At 40.3% G+C, this 24,786-nt stretch overlaps 1 protein-coding gene and 1 pseudogene across 1 annotated transcript in view; both read left to right on the top strand.

The window, feature by feature from the left end:
- The first annotated feature begins 5,000 nt into the window (after positions 1-5,000).
- On the top strand, positions 5,001-12,190 carry LOC142440677 (pre-mRNA 3' end processing protein WDR33 pseudogene; annotated as a pseudogene).
- A 2,031-nt stretch (positions 12,191-14,221) lies between these two features.
- Positions 14,222-24,786, top strand: part of IMPG2 (interphotoreceptor matrix proteoglycan 2) — a 113,560-nt gene continuing 102,995 nt past the window's right edge. Inside the window, exons 1-2 of the mRNA XM_075542609.1 lie at positions 14,222-14,306; positions 15,027-15,278. Of these exons, the coding sequence (XP_075398724.1) occupies positions 14,222-14,306; positions 15,027-15,278 (337 nt within the window). The remainder of the gene's footprint in view (positions 14,307-15,026; positions 15,279-24,786) is intronic.

Genomic DNA, 24,786 nt, shown 5'->3' on the forward strand with positions numbered 1-24,786 from the left:
AACTATCACTGATTGTTCAGATGTGCTTTAAAATGTGTTATTTAAAATAAATCTAGTCATGTTTGATTTGGAATCCAAAAAAAAAGGAAACAGTGATCATGAAAAATTTCATAATGGATGCTACCTAGTGACATTTTTTGTCCTTTAAAAAAACATTGGGAGTTAATACAGATATCATTCCAAAGTTCAATCACATCAAGTGGTATTGCATATTTGCTACCACATCAATTTCAAAACATTCTTTTTGGCACTCCCTTGGGACTTCCTTGATCTGCTCCCCTTGCTGTTCTGTTGCCCACCCTTGGTGTATTTCCTCAGTGTGGTGAGATCAGATCGGGCGCAATTCGCACACTGTGTCTCCAGTGTTGTTCCCTGTAGCGCTATGGGTCAGTGAGGGATGTGATGTCTCGTAGTGGGGCTGGCCCTATGGTCCTCTCTGTGCTTTGACTGCTCTGAGCAAGGATATCATCCTCACGGCTTGATGGACCAGGATGTGCCCCACTCTTTCTTCCTCTCCATTTGCGCCCGTGTGCTCTGATCAGACATGTCCCTCTCCATGAGCTGCAGATTCAGTGCTGCTCTCTGAAGTGAATTATTCTGGGGGGAGGGGCAGGTGTCCCCATAGTTGGGTTGGGGCCGGCCCCTCAGACCTCTCCACTGGTTCCCTACTCCATGCCGGCATGTTACATTCACATCTTGTAGCACTGGGTTGAAGTCTGGTCCCTCTTTCCCTGTGGAGATAAAGACAATACCCTTCCCCTTGGATGGGTTAGTGTCCTGTTCCCCTGCTACCCATTTCCTTTTCTCCCTTTCCCCACCTTCTTTTTAGTTGGGTACCATATGTATCCCTGGATTTGGTCTGGCCACTGCCATACTACCTGGACCTCACCCCAGGAATGTTTGTATACAGTAGCTTTTTCCCTGTGCCCCTTTTGCATTATTTTTTAAAGCTTACCTCAGTGGACTCATGTTGTACTTGCCTTTTTGAGCTTGGCTTACTTAGCAAAAATAGACTGGGGTTACAGTGTGGCACCCCATCAATCTCGACCAGAAAACACTCCTAAAGGTCAACAAACAGACCTTGAACTAATTTACAGGCTTTTTAATTTGTCATTGGATTTTTGTTGTTTTATTTGTTGCTTTGTTTTGCTCTGCCTTGTTTTTGTGCATATTATTATTTCTGTGGGTCTATCTAGATAGGCGGGATAAACAATCTGGAGAAGATAACAACAGGACCGACAGTTCTGGGGCACATGGGAGAGGGGGAGGTGGAGGAAAGGAAGTGGTGTTAACAAACCCAGGGACAAGGGAACAACAAGTGATAAAAATATCGATGGTGAGGAGGGTGTAAGAGGCCTGGTAAGGATTGATCAAGTGCAATGTAACCGAGAGGAATTACTGAAACCCAAATGAAGGTTGAGCATGATAGTGGGACAAGAGGAAAGTAAAAGAAAATAGAGGAAAGAGCTAGGAGACAAATGGCAGTTATAGAGGTCTAAATACAGGCATGTACATATGTAAATAGATAATAGGGAAACAGATCTATGTATATATTTATAGGTTTAGTATTAAAGTAGCAGATGGACATTGGGCTTCCACTCAAGTTCTCCCTCAGTGCAAGAATACTTTGTTCTATTAAACTGGCATTCCATGATGCTCACCTTTCCAACACAATTGCTGAAAACAAAGCAGGTGCATAAGCACATGTGAAGAAAGCTGATGGAGCCCAGCTATCAAAAGAGCATTTGAGGTCTTGGAGATAAACAAGCGGCCATCTAGCTCAGAAACAACAAAGCCCACATGGAAGAAGCACACCAGCCTGTGTGATCACGAGGTGTCGATGGGATCAGGTATCAGGCATCAAAGAACAAAATATATAATTGTGAATGAGGAGGAGTGTGGAGTAGGGACCCAAAGCCCATCTGTAGGCAACTGGACATCCCTTTACAGAAGGGCTGTGGGGAGGAGTTGAGGCAGGGTGCAGTGTAGCAACGATGAAACCTACAACTTTAGTTCTTAAATGCTTCCTCCCCGCCACCATCATGATCCCAATTCTACCTTACAAATTTGGCTAGATCAGAGGATGTACACTGGTACAGATAGGAACTGGAGACACAGGGAATCCAGGAAAGATGAACCCCTCAGGACCAGTGGTGAGAGTGGTGATACCGGAAGGCTAGAGGGAGGGTGGGGTGGAAAGAGAACTGATTACAGGGATCTACATATAACCCCATTCCATGGGGGACAGACAGCAAAAAAGTGGGTAAAGGGAGACATCAAACAGTGTAAGACATGACAAAATATAAATTACCAAGGGTTTGTGGGTGGAGCAGGCAGGGAGGGGAAAAAATGAGGACTGATGCCAAGGGTTCCAGTAGAAAGCAAATGTTTTGAGAATGATGAGGGCAACAAATGTACAAATGTGCTTGACATGATGGGTGGATGGATTGTGAGAAGAGTTGTGCTAGTCCCCAATAAAACATTAAAAAAGGCTTAGTAAAACCCAAAGCAAAATTCTTACCTTCTTGAACTGACATCAGTTACTTTTGACCCCCCTGCACTCCCTTTCCGTTCCCCCTCCACCAGCCCCCCCAAACCCTTATTCTACTTGGCTGTCCCTATAGTATATCAATCCTGGGTTTCCTATACTGAGAAACAGACATACAACAACAATTCAAGAGGGTCACCCCAATGACAAAGCACGTCTGAAATTAACCCCAAAATGAACAAACAAACACAAAAAAATACAGAAAATGTTGAAAACCAGCTCAGGCCTAACGTGCATTGGGGGCCGGGGGTGGGGTATCAACGGTCTAGGTTTTAACTGTTCAAATCAGGTTTACTCTTGGTTTTCTACAGTATCTCTCCAATGCACTCTGGTAACCAACTTCTTCCCATGCCACTATATGGCTAGAGAGAAATCAGAGGCTTCTTTCCTGGTAGATCCCACAAATGGATCTTGGGCTCCCACGGTCATCCATAGCCTTCCACAAAGCAGACTCTCACAATTCAGGTGCTGATAACTATTCCCCTATTTGGCTTTGGATGATAAGATTTACAATCCTTCCGTGTCTGATGTTAGTGTGCTTCTTCCATGGGGACTTAGTTGACATCTCACTTAGACGACTGCTGGTTTGGAAACAAGCATTTCAGACCCCAGACTCTAGGGCACCATCTGATTTCTTCACCACACTTTGCTGTAGCTCCTCTTCCTTCTGTGTTTCCTTCCTGAGGGCAAGTATGGAGCAGGTCCATAATGTAAGAACAAATTGTTTTTTACATTGGAACTAGAATTTCTTGCGAGTCCAACAGCCATTCCTGGATCTCTGCTTGTTTGCTTTGTTTCCTTTCAAAGCTTCCTTGTTAATTTATGGTACAGTGTCTTTTTGATCACTCCCCTTGGGGCATAAAGATCCTCCGTTAATATAATCTTTGATTAGCTCCTGGTATTTATTTTTTATAGCACTGTTGAGAGAGGGATATTGGGCCAATGTAGGCTAATTCCATATCGCAGTACCTGAATTATTCATGAGTACAGACTCAGTCCTTTTGTAGCTGAATGCTATTTATACAAACAATGGGAGTTGGTTGTCAGGAAAAATTTACAATATATTTATTGTGTCAGTCACAGGTTTGCCGGAATAATTTATATCTTAACAGCATAAAGGGCATTGATATAGCAAGACCATGATGGTCCGCCTACCAACAGTTCAACAATTTTGGTACTTATGTCTTCTACTTCCTCAGCACCATGAGTTTTAAGTCTAGTGACTATCTGATGAGTTAATGCTTAACTTAATTTTTTTTCCTATTTCAATTTGAAAAATAAATTTCCATCTTGATCGAGGAAACATTTTGAGCGTCTAGTTAGCAGGCATATTGTGAGGTGCAAATAAAGAATAGGAGCCGTTGAGGCATGCATAGTGTAACAGGAGAAATGGACACATGAACCATTTCAATTTCTTCTGATAAGAATTATCATAATTTCTGTACCCCCCACCCTACTTAAAGGGAGGGTCTTCAGTATGTTCCACTAGTGGGTTTTCTTCCTCGGTGGTCCAGGAATTCTGGCTCATGGGTGCCTCATTGTACAGCCAGGGCTGTGGCAAGACTGACCGATCCCCCCTTATTTGTGGTTCACACCTTGTCTCAGACTCACCAGCCACTCAGTGGAAGTTGTGGAGACATGGGTAGAAGAACCGTATTAAGATTTTACTTCACCACAATGTTATAAATAATTTGTAGCCACTTGGTTGACCAAGAATGTAATTTATCCTCTTCAAGTCTACACAAACTACCCATCGATGTTCTGGGTAATTAATTTTTTCCAAGATTAGTGAGATGGGCGTGTATTCCTCTTTCATCCTGGTGGGGTAACCAATTGGGAGAGAACCGTCTTTGTTATCATTAAAAGAACACATTTCATACTGTCGATGGAAACATGCCACTCATTTGTATCATGTTTTGAAAGACCGATCCTCTTCATAAGGGTCCCGATGTCCTTGCACCATGCTAAGTTTTCTTCAGTGAAGAATGGCAGAACATCTTTTTCTGATGAAAAGTAATTTTGTTCCAGGCAGACGTTTTTCTGTAGATTGCAGGCAAGCAATTTAGACTTCCTGGAGAGATTTATTTAAGTCCCTGATTAGATCCACTTAATTCTTTCTGGTCAAAATATCCACAGTGTGAAGGTGTTCGGAAATCATTGTCACCACCCCCACTTTTTTTTTTTTTACCTCGTGCAATATCAGATATGCACGACTCATTCTCTAAGATCTGTCGAAGTTTATGGAAAGGGCACAGGTACAAGATCCTAGTGCAAAACAGAGTGCATTTTAAGAAAGGAAGTAGATGAATAGTTGTGAAACAAAGGTCATTATACACACACAAAAAAGTGAGTTATTTACCTAAATTTCCCATTCAAATAAGAACTCTTGTTATGACATCCCTACTGTGCAAAGATTTTTTAAAGAGCAGACTCAAATTTTGTAAGTACAACCATGTATAAGAAACAAAATGATGCGGTCTACCCAATGCATATTTCGGAATCAGTGCCTCAAATAACCCGAGGAATAGGTATAAAAATTGACACCTATAGATTTTTTTGTTGTTGGACTGTTGTGGATCAAAGCAAGATAAAATCACCAGTTCTATCTTTTCTCCATTTATCTGTGGTTCTGAGTATTTCTGTTTTCTGTACATTTACTTGCAATCATTTATTTTTATTAGCAAGTATTCCCGTCCCTGCTTTCAGCAAGCAAGGTTGTGTACCTGCGCATTCAAGGTGCTTAGTAGGCCTCCAATCCTGATGTCAAGCAAGTTCTTCATCTAGTCCAGTTTCTTGGCTTGTTTGCTCAGCTTACAGAGTGAATAGGTAGAGGGAAGGATGCACCCCCGACATACACCTTTCCAGATAGTAAATCATCCAGGATACCCTGGTTTGTTTAAATTCTTCTTTGCTTCTCTCTTCTCCTTTGATTTGTTTTTGTTTAGTAGTTCTGGCTAAGACTTCCAGTGTAATACTGAGTAAGCGTGGTGATAAGTGACACCCTTTTTGGGTTCCCATTTGCAAGAAGAATGCTTTCAGTTTTTCTCTGTTGAGCATGATCTTGGTCATTGGTATAGTGCATATGATCTTTATTTGTTGAGAAATTTCTATTCCTTTTCTGTTCAGTGATTTTATCTGGAATGGGTGGTGGATAGTGTCAAATACCTTTTCCGTATCCATAGCTATGATCATATGGTTCTTACTCTCAGTTTTATGTGGTATATTATATTAATTATTTTTCTGTTAAACTATCCTTGTATGAGTCTCATTTGATCAATGGTGTGTGGTTTTGTTTTATTTTTATTGATACGTTGTTGGATTTTTCTGGCCAGTATTTTTTATCAGCATATAAGTAACCAATCATGCAATTCAATAGTCTAATGAAATTAACAAGAGTTGTGTAATAACCACAATTTTAGAAATTTCCTTCATTCTTCTAATCATTGTTGTTAGTTCTCTATTCCCACCCAACATCCCCTGCCATGTACTTAGGTAATTATTAATCCAGTAACTGTCTCTATATATTTACCTCTTCTCAATTTTATAGACAGAAAAAAAACCAATGAAACAAAATCAAGAAGTAAAATGAAACTAAACAAAAAAGACCCAAACAATGACAAAGAAAAATCTCAATAGAAGAACAAAATCTTAAAAAGTAGAACAAGCTCTCTCTGTTTCTCTGCCACCCCGAGTGTGGTGGTGCTCTGACTTCACCATGTTGTCTCATAAGACTTTCAGGATCAAGAAATTCCTGGCCAAGAAACAGAAGCAGAATCGGCCCATTCCCCAATGGATTCGAATGAAAACCAGTAATAAAATCAGGTACAACTCCAAGAGAAGACATTGGAGAAGAACCAAGCTGGGGCTGTAAGGAGCCCCCTGAAGGGTGGCATGCATGGCTGCATTTTCCCAGGCTCAAATTTTGTCCCCATCTGATGACTTGAACTTCTATTGGCAAATAATCTGGTTTATTCCTTGTTTTTTTGCTTCCTAATTAAGTTTAACAATAAATGATGTAAGGCTGTTGGTGAAAAAAAAATAGAACAAATTTGAAATGGGTCAAAATGGAGACCAAATGATAACGAGTTAACATTTTAATCCAACTGCATCTTCCATGAGCTACTTTACAGTGCTCTCTGTCTGGAAGCACGGCTATTCGTGTCCCTAGACTATGGTCAGTGGGGTCTCACCGGAGGCTCAAAACACATGGGAACCCTGTAAGTGGATTTGGGCCTCCAATCGTCATCCATTAGCCTTGTGCAAACTGGTGTTCAGAATTTAGAATCTGATACTGTACCCTCCTCCAGATGTGGATTTTATTATTTGTAATCCTCGAGTCACACAGGCTGAGGTGCTTCTTCCATGTCTACTGTAGTTGATGCCTAACTTAGATGACTGCTACTTTAAAGACACGTCTTTAACACCTCAAGCACTGTTCTTTCTGATAGCTGGGCACCACTTGATTTTTTTCCATCACACTTTACTATGGTACCCACATCTTCAGTGAGTCTTCATCCAGTAGGTACTACCCAGTATTTTGTTGGGAATTCATTGCATCTATGTTCGTAAGGGCTATTGGTTTATGTTTTTCTATCTTGGTAGTGTCTTTGCCTGGTTTGGGTATCAAGGTTACGCTTGCTTCAGAAAAAAAAAAAAAAGAGGACCTGATGCAAAGGGCTTCAGTGGAGAGCAAATGCTTTGAAAATGATTAGGGCAAAGAATGTACAGATGTGTTTATACAATTGATGTATGTATATGTATGGATTGTGATAAGAGTTGTAGGAGCCCCTAATAAAATGTTTTAAAAAAAAAGAAAAGAAAATGAGTTTGGGAGTTTGCTGTCCTTTTCTATATTCCAGAATAGTTTGTGTAGAATTGGTGTCAGTTCTTCTCTGAATGATTGTTAAAATTCCCTGGTAAAATCATCTGGACTTAAAAACAAAAAAAAAAAATCCCGCAACTAATGTACAAATGTGCTTGATACAATGGATAGATGGATGGATTGTGGTAAGAGTTGTACGAGCCCCCAATAAAATGATTTTTTAAACAAATTTCCCTGGTAACCCATCTGAATCTGGAAGTTGTTTTTTTTTTTTAAACTGGAAGTTTTTAATGACTTGATTTATTTCTTCTCTTGTTATGAACTTGTTGAAGGTTTTTTACATCAGTCTGTACAAATTTTGGCAGATTGTGCATTTCTAGAAATTTGTTCATCGAGGTTTTCAAGTTTGTTGGAGTACAATCTTTCATGATACTTAAAAAAATTTTCCATTTGAATTTCTTGTGATATCAGTCCGTTCACTTTTCTTTTCCCCTAAGTGTGTTAGTGGTTTACAATTTTGTTAATGTTTCCGAGAACCAACTTCTTGTCTTACTGACTTTTTGTGTTGTTTTCCTGTTTTATAATTCACTTATTTTTCTCTAATCTTTTTAAGATTTAATTTTGAAAAATAAATTTAAAAAAGATTTAATTTTGTTGCTCTTGTTCTTGTTGTTGAGGATGCTGGGTTTAGGTATTTGTCCCTTTTTTCATGTGTGATTATTATTATAAATTACCCTTTAGAAAAACAAACAAATTTACTGCTACCACATCGATTCCCACTCATGGAAATCCGAAGTAGTAGAATTTTCCCAGTGGATTTCCAACACTGGAAACCTTTATGGGAATAGGAAGCCTGAGCTTTTACCTGGAGCAGCGCGCAGTTTTAAACTGCTGCCCTTAGGGGTAAAACTTAATGCATAACACCATTAGAGCTCTGCTCTTGTTTCGTTCCAAAGGTCTTAGTACACTCTGTATGTTGTAATTTGTTTCAAGGAATTTTTTGTTTCTTATTTTATGAATTACCTAGTAATTTTGAAACAGTATGTTGCTCAGTTTCCACATATTTGGGTTTTGGTCCTAGCTCTTCCTCTCGTTGATTTCTAATTTGTGTAGCATTGTGGTCTGAAAAGATAGATAGTAAAAGCTTAATATTTTGAAATTTATGAAATCTTGCTTTCTGTTCTAACATGTGATCTAGAAAATGTTCCACGTGTACTTGAAAAGATTGTTTATGGTGTTGTTGTTGGTTAGAGTGCTCTGCGTATGTCTAGGAGATCCAGTTGGCTAATTGCATTAATTCTTCTGTGTGTTTATTAAATTTTTCTCAGTAATCTGTCCTACTTCACGAGTGATGTGTTGAAGTCCTTCACGATTGTTTTCGAGTTGGCCACTTTTCTCTGTAACTCAATAAGAATCTGATTATTGGATTTTGAGGGTCTCTCATTGGGTGTGTATATGTCTTTTATGGTTAGGTGTTATAGTTGTATTTTCACTTTAATCATGTTGTTCCCTTCTTTGTCTTTTTGATGGATTGTCCCTTGCGATCTGTTTTATCAGAGATTAATATTGCCACTCTTTGTCCCCACCCCGCTTTTTTTTGGTTTCCATTAGCTTGATAAATATTTTTTGCATTGGTGTTAGTCTGTTTTGTCTTTGTGTCTATGATGTGTTTCTTGTAAGCATCATATTGGTGGGATTTGTTCTCTTATCCACTCTACTACTTTCTCTCTCTTAACTGGTGCATTTCATCCATTAATATTCAGTATTTTCATTGATATGGGTATATTTATTGCTGTCATTATGTGTGTGTTTTGCATTTTGTGTTATTGGTTTCTTAGTTCTTTCTATGTTTCTGTGTCTTTTAAAAATTGTTTTAAGTCTATTGGTTTCTGAGTGATGTCGTTTTTGTATTTGTATCTCAGGATTGTTTGTTTTTGCTGATTATCTGTCCAGAGTACTCCCTTTAATATTTTTTGTAGTGCTGGTGTAGGTTTTATAAATTCCTTCTTGCCTATAAATACTCTTATTTTTCCCTTATATATGAGTATTAATTTTGCTGGATAAAAGATTCTTGGTTGGCAGTTTTCCTTCAGGGCATTATATATGCTATTGAATTCCTTTCAGCCTTCATGATTTCTGCTGATTTCTATGAGCTTATTCTTATGGGCTCTCCTCTGAAGGTGACAGTTATTTTTTTCCTGGCTATTTTCAGTATCCTGACCTTGTCCTAAATATTGGGAAGTTTTACTCTGATATGTCACAATGTTTTTCTTTTGGGGTCTATATTGTTTGGAATTTTTGATAGTTGTTTTCTCCTCTTTTATGTTGTTTAGGGAAGTTGTCCTCCAGAATTCTTGTACAATTTACTCTGTGGATTTTTCCCCCCTTTTTGTTCTGGAGCTTCAATTAAACATACGAAGGGGAAAGACCCCCCAAATGGAAAAAAGCTCTGCTGGGCAGAGGTTTTGTAGTACACATTTTCCCCACTAGGTGAGCTCGAGCAACTCACTCTGAATTAGTGCAGCCAGTGGTGTCATTTGGGAAAGTTCTCTGTGGTCACATGAATTTTTTGTTAAAGCAGTTTCACTCATAGCTCTTTTTTTTTGTTGTTTTGTGATGGCTAATTTAAGAGAACAGCATGCATTTGTGAAATTTTGTTCCCTGTATGGGAAAAATGCTGCAGAAACTGCTGTGATGTTGAACACAACTTACAAGGACAGCACTATGGGAAAACTCAAGTGAATAAGTGGTTTTTTCATTTCAAAAAAGGTGAAATATTAATTGATGAGGAACCTCATTCTAGACTTCCACCAACTTCCTGAACGAATGAAAATGTTGACTTGTAGTGCATTTAGAGTTCATCCCACCAGGTCTGATTGTTAGTCAAGCTTTCTATTGAGAGGTTCTGAAAAGATAACATAACAGTGTGCTACAAAAACAGCCTGATTCGTGGCAGAAGGGGGACTGGTTTTGCCACCATGACAGTGTACCTGCTCACACAGCCATCTCTGTGTGCCAGTCTTGGGCCAAAAACAGCATGCTTCTAGCCCCATGCACCTTACTCACTTGACCTCACTCCACGTGACTTCTTTTTGTTTCCACAAATTAAGAGGGATATGAAAGGACAGTGATTTGACTACAGAGAAGAGGCGAAGAAAAAATGAGGGAGGTGCTATCAGCCATCCAAACAGATGAGTTTGAAAAATGTTTCCAAGAATGGAATAGCAGATTTGACCAATGTATTAAGTGTAATAGAGAATACTTTGACAGTACTTTGTTTTCTTAAAAAAAATTTACATAGCTTTGAAAAAAAATTACGTTTTTTCGTGGGGTGGGGTGGGGGGTTCCTCACATAGTTGTTACTCTTGATAGGGCCCCACATAATTATTAGCTTTCTTCAGACTCCTTTGCTATTTTTGTTGATTGGTCTTACCGATTAGAGCCAAGAGTTTTGACTTCAAGTTTGCTAATCAACTTTACATTTCTTCAGTTATATTACTGAGTTCTTGTAAACTGTTGTGTAATTATGTTATTTGAGCATCCATCGTCTTGATTTCTCTTAAGTTTAAGCTTTCTAATATTTCTATTTTGTACATTGTTCTCTCTAGCTCTTTCTGCATCCATTGCAAAGGTCTCCATCTCTTCTTCTAAATTATCTTTCTGGCAGCTCCAGGGGTTTTCTTCTTCATACATTCCTTTGGATATAGGTCTTGTTTCCTTGTTGCCTCTTTCGCTTTTTATCTCACGTGGACCAAAATCGACTGCTGTCTGCACACCATCATTGTGCAGCTGTTGGTGTTGAGAAGGTTGCGGTGTCTCGTGAGGGTAATTGTCTCTGTCCACAACAATGAGGCGGGAAGGAGGGTACCAACGACCAAAGATGGAAATAAAAGAGAGGTTCATAGTGAAAGAGCAGAGAGATAAAAAGAAAAGGAATTTGACAGGAGCAAGATAGAAAAAACAAATGTTTGAGAAAAAAGAAACTTAAAAATAAGAGAAAAAAGAAACTTAAAAAATGAGGAAAATAAGAAAAAAAAGATGTAGGAAAAATAGATTTTAGAAAAGGTTCTGGAGGGCGTGAGCTTAGTGGCTCAGAGGGACATCGATAGCTGCAGCTCCTGTGGAGGGGAGGCTTTATGCGGGCAGAGGGCGGAGGCCAGATAGGAGAGAGGTTACTGATAGATGGAAGCTGAACATGTGGCTTGCCCTCAGGAGCACTTCCCAGTGCCTAACTCGTCCTACAAAGAAGACATCACCATGGCCGGAGAAATTGCTTCCCCTCCATATGCCATGTGCCAAGCCTCCAACCCCAGACAGACCTTAAGAGTTACTTTATAAAAATAAAAAAAGAGTTATTTTATAAGTGACTTGGTTTTGCATAACAGCAAGGAATGCAGCATCTTACCTTGGATGGAAAACTGATAAGAAAAGTGTTTGTAATTAAATTTAAGAAATAGAATATGGCAGAGACCAAAGAGATATGTGGGCAATTCAGCCTTATGCAGATCATTATAATGATTTTGTCTCGCCGGTAAGAATGTTGAAGAATGCTATGAAGGAAGTGACAACAGAGTTTGTTAGGACATCGACAGAGTGACGTGTCCAGTTTGTTGTTAGGTTGGCTCCACAGGAAGATGGTTGGTAACGAGCGTCTACTGCAGAGTTCACCTTGTAGAATGGACTCACTTTTGATTTTGAAACAAGATAACAGGCTCATGGCAGCCTAGTAAAATGATGATGTGGTTGTGTAATGACATGTGGGTGCTGACAGCAGATCCTGGAGGATATGCAAAATGAACATGAACAACAAGATGTTCTAGGAACACGAGGAGGGAATTTAGGAGCTGTAGTCCTTATTGCCATGGTTAAATTATTCTCTACGTGTATTCTGGGTGCAGAGATTCATGGGTTGTGTCAGATTTGGGGGACTCTTTTTTTTGAGGGGGGCTCTTTCTGAACCCTGTGAACACAATATCTTTCTTTTTCACGTGTTCATCATTTGGTGGGCACGTTTCTGAAGTCGTCTGGTCTTGGTATCTGGCTTTGCAAACTGTTAGCATTGGATTGTTTGCTGCATGGTGTTCTCGTCTTTATGATTGATAATGTCAACACGTTATCCCTTTTAATTACCCACTGTGCATGACAAGAATATTTCATTTTAATTTTCAAGAGTTCAATTAAAATTGTTTTTAAAAGCTTCTGATTGGTTGGATTCTTCCCTTGCCCCAGGAGCACAGAGCTGGGTGGGGCTTGGCTGGGGCACTAAACCATTCCTGGCCTGTGTCAGGTGTCCAGCTGCACTGGGCATTACTGGGGCATCTGTCACAAGGGGTCTGAGTTAGGTGCCAGCCAATTGTGGCCTGGGTTGGATGTCCAGTTGACAGGAACTGCCCGAGGCTCCGAGCCATGGGTGGCGTGGTTTGGGCAGAGTCCTCCGAGGCTGACTGGGGCGCCCTTCTGGGCTGGTAAGCTGGGAACCCCTGGGGCTGATGGAGCCAAGTGAGCACCCAGTTCCTCTTGAGTGGACTGCCCCTTTCTCTCTGTCATTGGCTCACCTCTAGCACGTGGAAGTTTCAATGCACTTAGCTTTCAAGCCATTCTCTGAGGTCACAGGTCACCTTTACTTCTTTTGTGCAGATTTCCTCCTCAGGGGTGCCGAGCAATGCACCTGTGTGTGTGTGCATTCAGCCATCTTGGCCCTGGAAGTCCCCAGTTGCATTCTGTAGGTGTAGTTTAATAAAATGTAAAAAAAGAAAAGAGAAAAAAAATGATTAGGGCAAAGAATGTACAGATGTGCTTTATACAATTGATGTATGTATATGTATGGATTGTGATAAGAGTTGTATGAGCCCCTAATAAAATGTTTAAAAAAAAGAACAGTTTTACATAATAGAATAAAAGTTTGAGGAGAAAAATTATGTGTTTGTATAATAGAGAGATTTCACCTAATCCCATTATGATAGACGAAATCTTTTCCTAGTTAAGAACTTCTCATACAGGTGAAAATACTGGGGCCCAGGTCTGACAGCACACTAGGCACCAATGTTATCACAGAGCTGTCAGTTAGATCAAGTCCTTGCTATGTGCCAGCCGCTCTCAAGAGCTTCTATGTGCGAGCTAATCCTCAGCACAGCTCTGCCATGATTTAGCTTTATGCTTTCCATGCCATTTTATAGACAAAGGAGGCATAATAAGCGGTTTGGGTGAAAGATTATCAAAACTTTAAAGCTTTGCAAGCAGAGTGGCTTCATGACAAAGACCAATGGGGTTGCTGCCGTGAGCCACAGCGGCCCTCTGCACAAAACAGTGCAGCACCGCCCAGGCCTGCGCCAGCCTCACACTGCTTCCTGTGCTCGAGCCCCTTGTTGCAGGAAAATGGATTTTGCCCTATGTCTAGCTCTGTGTAACGAAAGTAGGAAAGTATCATCCATCTGGGCATTTTATGCATAGACATCATAAGGCACAGAAGAAATCCAATTCAGAAAAGTTGTACAACCTCAGTGAGGTGGTGCATGAGACGTTATTCTTAAGGAGACTTCTGGTAAAAGGCAAAGAGGGTGTTAATAAAGAGCTTAGCTAACTAGATTACAGACATTGTCTCTGCCCATCTGTTCTAATTAGCTTAGCTCTCTCGCCCTCTGCACACATTGCTTATTTAAGCAAGGGAGAGGTACCTTTGAAAGAACAGTGTTTTTACTTTTAGCTGATTTAGAATGGTTTGGGGATGGTTTTTCTATTCTCAGACCTTTAGATGTTAGACTTTTCCCTGAACAGTTTTTAAGATTAGAAGTTCCAACGCCTGGGTGATAAACTAAGACTGTGTTGTCTTCACCCCTTTGGCTGTTGCCCCAATGATGATGTTTCCTCTTTCTCGGAAGACTTCTCTGGGTCTTCTGATATTTGTCCTGATAAAAGGAAACCTTCCAGCATTAACAGGTAATTTATTATCTAAACTTGCTTTTAGCTTTCTGTAGATCGATAGTCTCTTATTTCTAAAAACAGCGCTCTATGTTGTGATTAGATGTCAGAAATTGACATGATTTCATTTCCATAGGTTTAAAATCACTCCAATAGTTTTAACTCTTTTCATTTGAAATCTCTGGCTTTCCCTTATTTCTTGCATTAAAATCAGATGTGTGCTTGATTTCAGTAACTAATAATTTTGAAATAAAAGGATGGAAATTGAAAGAAGCTTGAACACTCCCTCCTGGCGTGCTGGGATGTGTGTATGTGTAGAATCCGAGTGGGATGTGTGTATGTGTAGAATCCGAGTGGGATGTGTGTATGTGTATAATCCGAGTGGGATGTGTGTATGTGTAGAATCCGAGTGGGATGTGTGTATGTGTAGAATCCGAGTGGGATGTGTGTATGTGTAGAATCTGAGTGGGATGTGTGTATGTGTAGTATCCGAGTGGGATGTGTGTATGTATAGAATCCGAGTGGGATGTGTGTATGTAGAATCTGAGTGGGATGTGTGTATGTGTAGTATCCGAGTGGGATGTGTGTATGTGTAGAATCTGAGTGGGATGTGTGTATGTGTAGAAGCCGAGCGTTGACTCCAAAGTCCACCGGTTGCACTAACGCCAGTGTGCTTAGGGTTCCCTTTCCTGCTGTCTCACATTCCCATCAGAAGCCGCCTTGTGTTTCACTCCACAGCACAAGCCTCCTTGTCTCCGGAGGAGCTCCAAGAACCCAGGACTGCATTTTCTTTCCTCCCCTCGGACTCGGCCTCCACAGATCCTTCTCTATCTCCCGAAAAGAAACGGCCGCTCGATCACAGAGAAGTTGATCGGCACTGGCTAGTTAGAAGGCAGCGGTCAGCCCTGTTTGCTCATGGAGTGAAAATCTGCCCGGAAGAAAGCATCGCAGAGGCCATAGCAAATCACCTGAAGTATTTTAAAGTCCGAGGTAAGCACACACTCTGAGTCCACCGATGAACGCCCGTGGGATTCAGACAGGCAATATTCCAAAATAGTCCTCTCACCTTTGTTATGTCTCGTTGTAATTTAAAATTGGCGACAATTCAGACATAGACTGAACCAATGACCACTTTTCTACTGACTAAGGAAAGGGATGTATGAAAACTTTAATATTAAGATAATTTCAGAGTAAAGTTTACAGTATTTTAAGGGAAGGAATATTTGGGGACCCTGACTATCGCAAGAAAGAAGAACTGGGAGTAAAATGTGTCCTTTGGTCTTGAAGTCCCCCCACTAAGCCCCTCCTCGGCACTGGGTAGCCTTGGTACTAAGACACAGGGCGAGTCCCACGAGACTGTGGAAAGGGCCAACAGAGAAAGTCTTCCCCTAGAGCCGAGGTCCTGAATTTGGGCTTTTAATCTTTTTAAACTATGCAAAACAAATTTGTGTTTGTTGAGACACAAACAATGGAGAAAATATTTTAAAGAGTATTAAACCCTTCAATAAACCATCTTATTGTAAGAGCCCTCAATAAAATGATCAGAATCAATCAATAAATTGTACAGAAGAAAAGCTTAAGAAAAAGAGAAACCCTATACCACTTAGTATAGTTTGCTACTATTTTGTGGCCTACATTTAAAAAAGAAAAAGAAAAGCCATCTTATGTTGGATAAGAATTACACTTTTTTCTTTATTACAGTTATTTGCCTAAATATGCCCACATGACATGCTTTCCAAGGTTGACCTAGTTTAGTTGTTTTAAATGCATGGAACATTACCATTTTCTACATTTTCTAGTTTTGTCATTCAGTGGATTAGTTGCTCTCTACTTGGTGCACATGAAACTGTATGTCTAAAATACTGACACTTCTTCCACAGACTCTAAGGAACACTAACTAGGAATATATTTTATTTCTAATCAAATAATATTATCCTTGATAACCTATTTTTATCATCACTGAAAGGCAACGTCATAAAGCTGACGTATTCGGCACACGACACCAAGAGGGTGATAGTGTTGATTTGGCGCTGAGTGCCATAGAGCCTGGTAGCTCATGTGTTATACATTGGGCTGTTCAGCAGAAGTTCCGCAGTTCAAAACCACCAGCCAATCATGGGAGAAAGGGAGACAGTCTACTCTCCTGGAATTACAGCCTTAGAGCCCGCAGAGGCAGTTCTATAGGCTGCGGTTTGTAAAAAATGGCTTCATGCTGTGTTTCTCATTTTTACTTAGCAAGAGATAGGGATTTACCAATGGATAACAGTCACAATATTCTGTACGCATTTACGAAACTCCCAAGCGTTGATTTTAACTGCTCAAGAGCCAATGAGAATTGAAATACTGGGTTGACGCCAGTAAACTAAACGGGAGTTAAACGACTAAGCAACAGTGAAATGAGATTTATTCATTTATACATTTTTTCATTCACTCAGTCAACACATGTTTTATCAAACACTCACATTTTCTTCCCGTGACCTAGCTGAACCTTTAGTCTGAGCTGCTGCTTTATCTTCTCCTTATGCATCTCCCTCTTCCTCTTCTTCCTCCACTCCCTTCTCTGAGCAAGTGCTTTTAAAATGGAATAAAAAATGTCACACTGAATATTATATACTTATTTATTAAAGTAGTAAAATTCATTACTTTTTAAAAGTGTGTTTATCTTTTGGTTATAATTCGGTACTATGAAACATTGCTAAGCCATCCATACACTTCCTTTTACCTAGCATTTTATATAAAAAGCACAATGATATACTAACAGTGGAAAAGTCCAAAGAGTGTAGAGAGGAAAGTAATTGAATAAAAATTAAAATGACATGTATAACTTATAAAATGTTATTTCTATTATTATTTTTATATAGGTCAATATTAATGATTAAGTAGTGAAGAGGAAATAACCCAATCATTTAAAAAATATGGCTATGCTTTTTAATTATTTTGCTTCACTTCTTACAGATTCAACAGCTATGATTTTAAAAAGCAAACAAAAATTTAAAGCATCCCTGGAATACTTTATTTCAAACTGCAGATGCTATGGAAGGGATTACTTTTTGTTGTTGTAGCTATTGCTTTATTTTCTACTATTGCTTTGTTGTGCTGTGTCTTGTTATTGTCTCTGCATGTCTATCTGGAAGGGATAGGCAGGATAAACAAGCCAGAAGAGAGAACAACGGGATGACAGTTCTGGTGGCACATGGGAGAGGGGGAGGGGGAGGGGAAGGAAGTGGTGTTAACAAACCCAGGGACAAGGAAACAACAAGTGATCCAAATCAGTGGTGAGGAGGGTGTAGGGGGTCTGGTAAGGCTTGATCAAGGGCAATGTAACCGAGAGGAATTACTGAAACCCAAATGAAGGCTTAACATGATAGTGGGACCAGAGGAAAGTAAAAGGAAATAGAGGAAAGAACTAGGAGGCAAAGGGCATTTATAGAGATCTAAATACAGGCATGTACATATGTAAATATATTTATATATGACGATGGGGAAATAGATCAATGTACATATGCTTATAGGTTTAGTGTTAAGGAAGCAGATGGACATTGGCCCTCTACTCAAGTACTCTATCAACACAAGAACACTTTGTTCTAATAATCCAGCACTTTGAGATGCTCACCTTCCTGATACGATCACTGAAGACAAAGTGGGTGTATAAGCAAATGTGGTGAAGAAAGCTGATGGTGCCCAGCTACCAAAAAAGGTAGCATCTGGGGTCTTAAAAGATTGAAGATAAACAAGCAGCCATCTAGCTCAGAAATTCCACATGGAAGAAGCACACCAGCCTGTGTGATTATGAGGTATCAATGGGATCAGGTATTAGGCATCAAAGACCCACCCAGATAAAAAAATCATAATGTGAATGAGGTGGGGAGTGCGGAGTGGAGGCCCCAAGCCAATGTGTAAACAATGGGGCATCTCCTTATAGAAGGGTCATGGGGAGAAGATGGGCCAGTCAGGGTGCAGTGTAGCACTGATGAAACAAATGTACAGCTTTCCTCTGGTTCTTTCATGCTTCCTCCCCACCCCTGCTATCATGATGCTAATTCTACCTTACAAATCTGTCTAGACCAGAGCCTGTTCACGGGTCATGATAGTGGCAGAAACACAGGGAATCCAGGACAGATAAATCCCTCAGGACCAATATTGAGAGTGGCCATACCAGGAGGATAAGGGGAAGGTGTAGGGAGAAGGGGAGGACTGATCACAATGACCTACCATCTATACTCAAATATAAGCTGACCCGAGTATAAGCGGAGGTACCTAATGATTACCTAGGAAACCAGAAAAACTGATTGACTCGAGTATAAGCCTAGGGTGGAAAATGCAGAAACTATTGGTGAGTTTCTATAATCAAAACAAATGAAATGAAATTACTAAAAACTGAGACATCAGTGGGGTAATGTATTTAAATATTTATTTTAAATAAAAAACATAAATAAAAGGACAAGTCATTCAACATTAGTAAACCAGCACAGTAAGTGGAAAAGAGGTTCAACAAAAACAATGAGTACTATTCCCTGAGCTCAATCAACAACTAAGCTAAAATGTAAAGAGTTAAAATCCTTCAAAACTGGATTCCTCATCATCATCCATATCCCAAAGCAGCGCTTCAGCTGGTGTGAGGTCATCATAGACGCTGTCCTCACTGAGATCGCCGGCATCACCATCACTACTGTCATTTTCATACAAAGCACAGTCTTCACTGCCATCCATAGCATTACTAATACTACATTTCTGGAAGGTACGTCACACCATGTCTTCTGGAATGTCTTCCCATGCATCTCCAACCCACTTTGCTATTAACACTATGTCAGGCTTCATGAGATTTCCTCCTTTTGTTAGTCAGGCTTGACCAGATGACATCCATTCATGCCACATCCTTCGCACACGGTCTTTAAAAGGCTTATTCAAAGATACATCCAGAGGTTGCAGTACAGATGTAAGCCCACCTGGAATAATGGCTAAAGTGACTTTACTAGATTTTGCCAATTTTTTTATTTCATCTGATAGGTGGGCTCTGAACAATTCCCAAACAAGTAACGATGGCTTTTTCATTAAGGCTGCTCCTGGTCATCAGTTCCAAATTTCTTCCAGCCATTTTTTGGTTCCGTCTTCATCCATCCAGCCTTTAACATGTGCATGCACAGTAATTCTTGGTGGGAAATTGATCCTTTTTAGGCAAAGTCTTTCTTTTAAAAATAATGACAGGATGCAGCTTAGTTCCATTAGCCAAACATGATAGAACAATTGTAAAGCGTTTTTTTCATTTCCTGTGGTTTTGAGAAAAATGTTTTTTTCTCCTAAACTTGCCACAGTTCTGTTGCTTGGAAGATCAAAAGTCATGGCAGTTTCATACATATTCCCAATATCTACCAGGTCATAATTATAAATCCTTCTTTGTTTTATAATAAATGACTGGAATGACATAATTTTTTCTTCAAGGTCTTGTGGCAATTTATGGGAAATATTTGTTCTTTGTCTCAGATATACGTAGGCCAAACCTATTCACAAAGCGGGTACACCATCCTGTTGACGCAGCAAATTTTTCAATGCCTGGTGCTTTATATTTGTCATCCTTAGCTATTTGTAGAGCACGTATGTGGATTCCCATGCATATTACACAGTAACCATTTTGACGACACTCCATAATCCATTTATGCAATTCACTCTCTAGAGCCCCATAAAAAGACGTTAAACCATGACGAGCTTTTTTAGATTTTGGAATCTTTTCCAGGTCAGCCTTCATTTTCCGCCACTCCCTCACTTGCTTTTCGTCAACACAGAATTCCCTACTTGCAATATTGTTATTGCTCTCTTCTACTCTTGACACGCCCTTCATTTTGAAACTAGCCTCATATGACCGGCTTTTTTGTTTTGGTTCAAGAGTATCCATTTCTAATAGGATAACAAAACAAGACTTTGAAAAAGAACTTTCATGGTAATGCGCACCACTTCCCTCCCCCGCGACGGGTTAGCTGGGAGGAAGGGGGGTGTCCATGTGGGCAGGGGATGCAGGATGTGAATTAACACAGAGACAAGAGGGGAGAGATGGAGCACAGCCACTGACACATCCTTACCAGTTCAGCTGCTGGTGTAAGTTAATCACTAAGGGTGCTTCTGTGAATTGGAGCATCCACATCATAGGACGGCTCTGATTGGCTAGATGTGAGTAAACAAACATTCAAAGCCCTGCAGTGTCAACGGGGCTTTGAATGAACAGTGGAGAAATGACAATCACCGTGAGATAATGGGCGCTCATCCCATTATCTGGGAGGGGGGGCAGCGAGATATTACACCTCATTGGGGTACCACTGACCCGTGTATAAACCAAACCCCAGTTTTTCAGCACATTTTTTTATGCTGAAAAACTCGGCTTATACACGAGTATATACGGTATGTCCCCGAGGACAAGTAGCCTTTTTACAAGAGATTCTGTGAAGAACCGAGCCATCTTCTGGTCCTCTTTGCCTTCCTGTGTACTTGGCTCTGCATCCAGTCCCGGGGCATGGCCCATGTGGCCTGCCAACTCTATGAGCTTTCTGCTTCCTGCCATGTTCCTGCTGACCTTGAATCTGTGGGACTCTGCACTCACAGGCGGCAATTTCTTTCTCAGAAGCTTCCGACTGGGCATTTCAGTCACTTGTTGAAGCCACTCTGTTTCGTTTCTTCATTTGAACTGCATCTGTCTGTTGTCTGAAACACTGCAGTGTTTTTGCATTTGTCTTTCATTGATGATTGTATATTGGTGTGTGCTTAGACATTGATGACTTGTCTCCTAATGAGTGTGGTAGAGATTATGAGTGTGCTTATAGTTGTGTAGCACAGGCTAGGGCAGGTTTGGCTGCAATGGCTACTGTCTATGGATGATGAGATGGGACTTGAGTGTTTAGTGGGATTCACTCTGGAGGTGGGTTTGCAGAAGGTATGAATATGGCTGGACTCCGGGGGCACAGCTGCTGTCTTCTATGAGAAGAGTCAAGCAATGCCACCATCACCACTCCGAACAAAAAAAGTGGGGTGGGTGGGAAACAAAAGCAAACCAGCAAGAAAAAAGAGTTAGTAACTAAAATGAATTTTTAAAAAAGGACAAAACAAAACTAAACAAAAATAAGAGGAAACAAAGGAAAGAGAAACAGAAAAGAAAAATAGAGGCAAAAAGAAAGCAGACAAGGAACGTATAAAAAGCCAAGGAAGGAAGTTAAAGAAAAGAGGGAGAAACCTGGGCAAGGGTAGGGCTCAGCGAGGAGAAGGCTGTGGACTGTGGGGAAGATCATCCTGTGGGATTGGCATCCTCTGCCAGCCAAGGGGTTCACAGATGGATGGAGTTCCCGCCAACCTACATAATGCCTGAAGTTTTCTGGTTCATGAACAAATTCACCGCCATTGAGTTTGTTTTGAGTCATCTCTACCCTATTGGACAGAATCGTAATGTCCCGGTGGATTTCCAAGTCCACACGGTTTACGGGAGCAGAAAACCTCCACTTTATCTTGAGGGGCGCCTGGTGTCTCTGATCTGTTGACCTGCGATCAACAGTCCAACACAGACTCTACTACACTAGCAATGCACCATGACATGTCAGCCAATAATCCACTTGTTTGTTTCCTTTCTTGGTGTTTTTATTCACCTTGCTTGCTTAGTTGGTACTGAATCCAATTCTCTATCTTTCCCTCTGAAGCTGAGGCTACCGGTACCCACGCATTTTATTTAGTTTCTTGTGCCTCTGTTGTACAGGGTCTGTATAACCTGTCTCTCTCTGGTCAGCCTTTTGAAATCTAGCCATTCTAGTGGCTGTGAATAGTTAAATTGTGACTTAAATGAACACTTCTTAAATGATTAATAATATTGAGCATTTTTAAAAATTAAAAGATCATTTTATTAGGGTCTCTTCCAACTGTGATTGCAATCCATACATCAATTGCATCAGGCATATTTGTGCATATGTTGCCATCATCTTGTCTAGATATTTACTTTCTATTGAGCCCTTGTTATCAGCTCTTCTTTTCTTCCTCCCCCTCATGACACCTTGATAGAGTATAAATTATTCTTCTCATATCTTATACTGACCACTGTCTCCCTTCTCCCATGGTTTATGTTGTTGCTCTCCCTGGAAGGGTGTGTGTAGTTGTGTGTCAATCACTGTGATCGGTTCTCCCTTCCTCCCCTACTCCACCCTCAGCCCCTTCTCCCTACTCCTCTGGTATCTCTAATACCATTCCTGTTTCTGGATTCCATGTATCATGAGCTCCCATCTCTCATCCGTACCTGTGCGCATGCTCCAGTCTAACCCACAGTGAAAGGCAGTACTAGGGTCATGGTAGTGGGGGGTGAGGAAGCCTCAAGGGAGCAGAGGAATAGTGTGTGTTTCATTGGTGCTTACTGCACCCTGGTTGACTTCCCTTCCCTTCCCTGTGACCACCTCTGTCAGGGGATGTATTGGGCATTTTTTCATGAGTTTGTCAGTTGTATATTTTCTTTGGTGAAGTCTTGATTCTCTTTTTCTTAAAATTGAGATGTTTGATTTTAATTAAATCAGGCTTTGGTATCTAAATTTCCTTAACCGAAGATCGCAAAGATTTTTTCCTTTGTCTTTTTTTTCCTGTAGAAATTTTATAGTTTTAGGTTGTATATTTAGGCTAATGATCTATTTTGAGTTAATTTTGTCTATAGTGTGAGATATGGATTAAAGTTATTTTATTTTACTTTGTATATAGATAATCAATTGTTCTAGCACAGTGGTTCTCAACCTGTGGATTGTGATCCCTTTTGGGAAATCAAACGACCCTTTCACATATTTCCTATGGTCTCAGGAACTGTGACACCATCCTTCTGTCCATCTCCAGACAGATCCAGCCACATGCAGATATGCTGATCTGATGAGAAAGAAGCCATCTCAACCTTCACACTGAAGTTGGCTTTTTACACATACTGTGGCAAAGTGTAGCAATGTAGTTTACTGTTGTTATTGACGTTGACTTTTTACACATATTGTCACAAAATGTAGCAATGCAGTTTACTGTTTTTATATTAAGACTGTTACTCATGCTACACCATGCTTCAAGACAAAATTTCATTTATTTGTAATTAGAAATCAGTATTTCACAATATATAATTACATATTGTTTTTGTGATTAATGACTGTGCTTTAATTATGTTCTATTTGTAACAATGCAAACACATCCTGCATATCAGCTATTTACATTATGATTTATAACAGTAGCAAAATTACAGTTATGAAGTAGCAGCGAAAATAATTTTATGGTTGGGGGTCACCACAACATGAGGAACTGTATTAGTCATCAGAAAGGTTGAGAACCCACATTGTCTTGATTACAGAAGCATTATAAAAATATTATTAATATTACATGCAAGTAAAAATTTGCTGAAGGTTATTCAAAGGTGGTTGTAGCAGTACATTGAGAGGGAGCTGGCAGATATTCAAGCTGGATTCAGAGAAGGACATTGTCTAACTTAAGACGACTCTTGCCTGAAAAGAGAGAATGTCAAGGAAGATGCTTGCTTCGGTTTTATTAACTTTTCAAAGGCATTGGCTTTGTGGATCATAACAAACTATGGATAGAATGGAGAAGAGTGGGAATTCCGGAACACCTTGTGCTTCTGTGGAAACTGTGCACAGATAAAAAGGAATAGGGTATTACTGTGCGATTTTAAAATCAGGATAGGTGTGGCAGGGCTACATCATTTCATCAGATTTGTTCAGTATGCTGAGAAAATATTCAGAAAACGGGGCTGTACGAAGAATAAATTGGCATTAGGATAGGAGGAAGGCGTATTAACAATCTGCAACATGCAGAGGAGACAAACTTGCTTGGTGAAACTGAGGACTTGAAGCGCTTGCTGATGTAGATCAAAGACGGCAGCCTTCAGTGTGGATGACAACTCAATATAAGGAAACCCAAATCCTCACAACTGGTCCAACAGACGACTCCTCGAAAAACAGAGAAAAATTGAAGCTGTCAAGATCTGAATGTTTATTTAACAATCATTTTTATTGGGGGCTCTTACAGCTCTTATCACAATCCATACATCCATCCATTGTGGCAAGCACACGTGTACATATGTTGCCATCATCATTTTCAAAACATTTTTTTCTACTTGAGCCCTTGGTATCAGCTCCTCATCGCCCCCCCTCTCCTCTCCTTTCCCTCCCTCATGAACCCTTGATAATTTGTAAATTATCATTACTTTTTAGTGTCTTACACTGACCGATGTCTCCCTTCACCCACTTTTCTGTTGTGTATCCCCCTGGGAGGAGGTTATAGGTAGATCATTGTGATCGGTTCCCCCTCTCTCCCTGCATCTTCTTCCCCTTACCTTCCGGGTATCGCTATTCTCATTATTGGTCCGGAGGGGTTTATCTGTCTTATATTCCCTGTGTTTCCAGCTCTGATCTGACCCAGTGTACATGCTCTGGTCTCGCCGGATTTTTAAGGTAAATTGGTATCATGATAGTAGCGAGTGGATGGGAGGAAGCATCCAAGA

The sequence above is a fragment of the Tenrec ecaudatus genome, chromosome 2, assembly GCF_050624435.1.
Source record: "Tenrec ecaudatus isolate mTenEca1 chromosome 2, mTenEca1.hap1, whole genome shotgun sequence".
Classification (NCBI taxonomy): domain Eukaryota; kingdom Metazoa; phylum Chordata; class Mammalia; order Afrosoricida; family Tenrecidae; genus Tenrec; species Tenrec ecaudatus.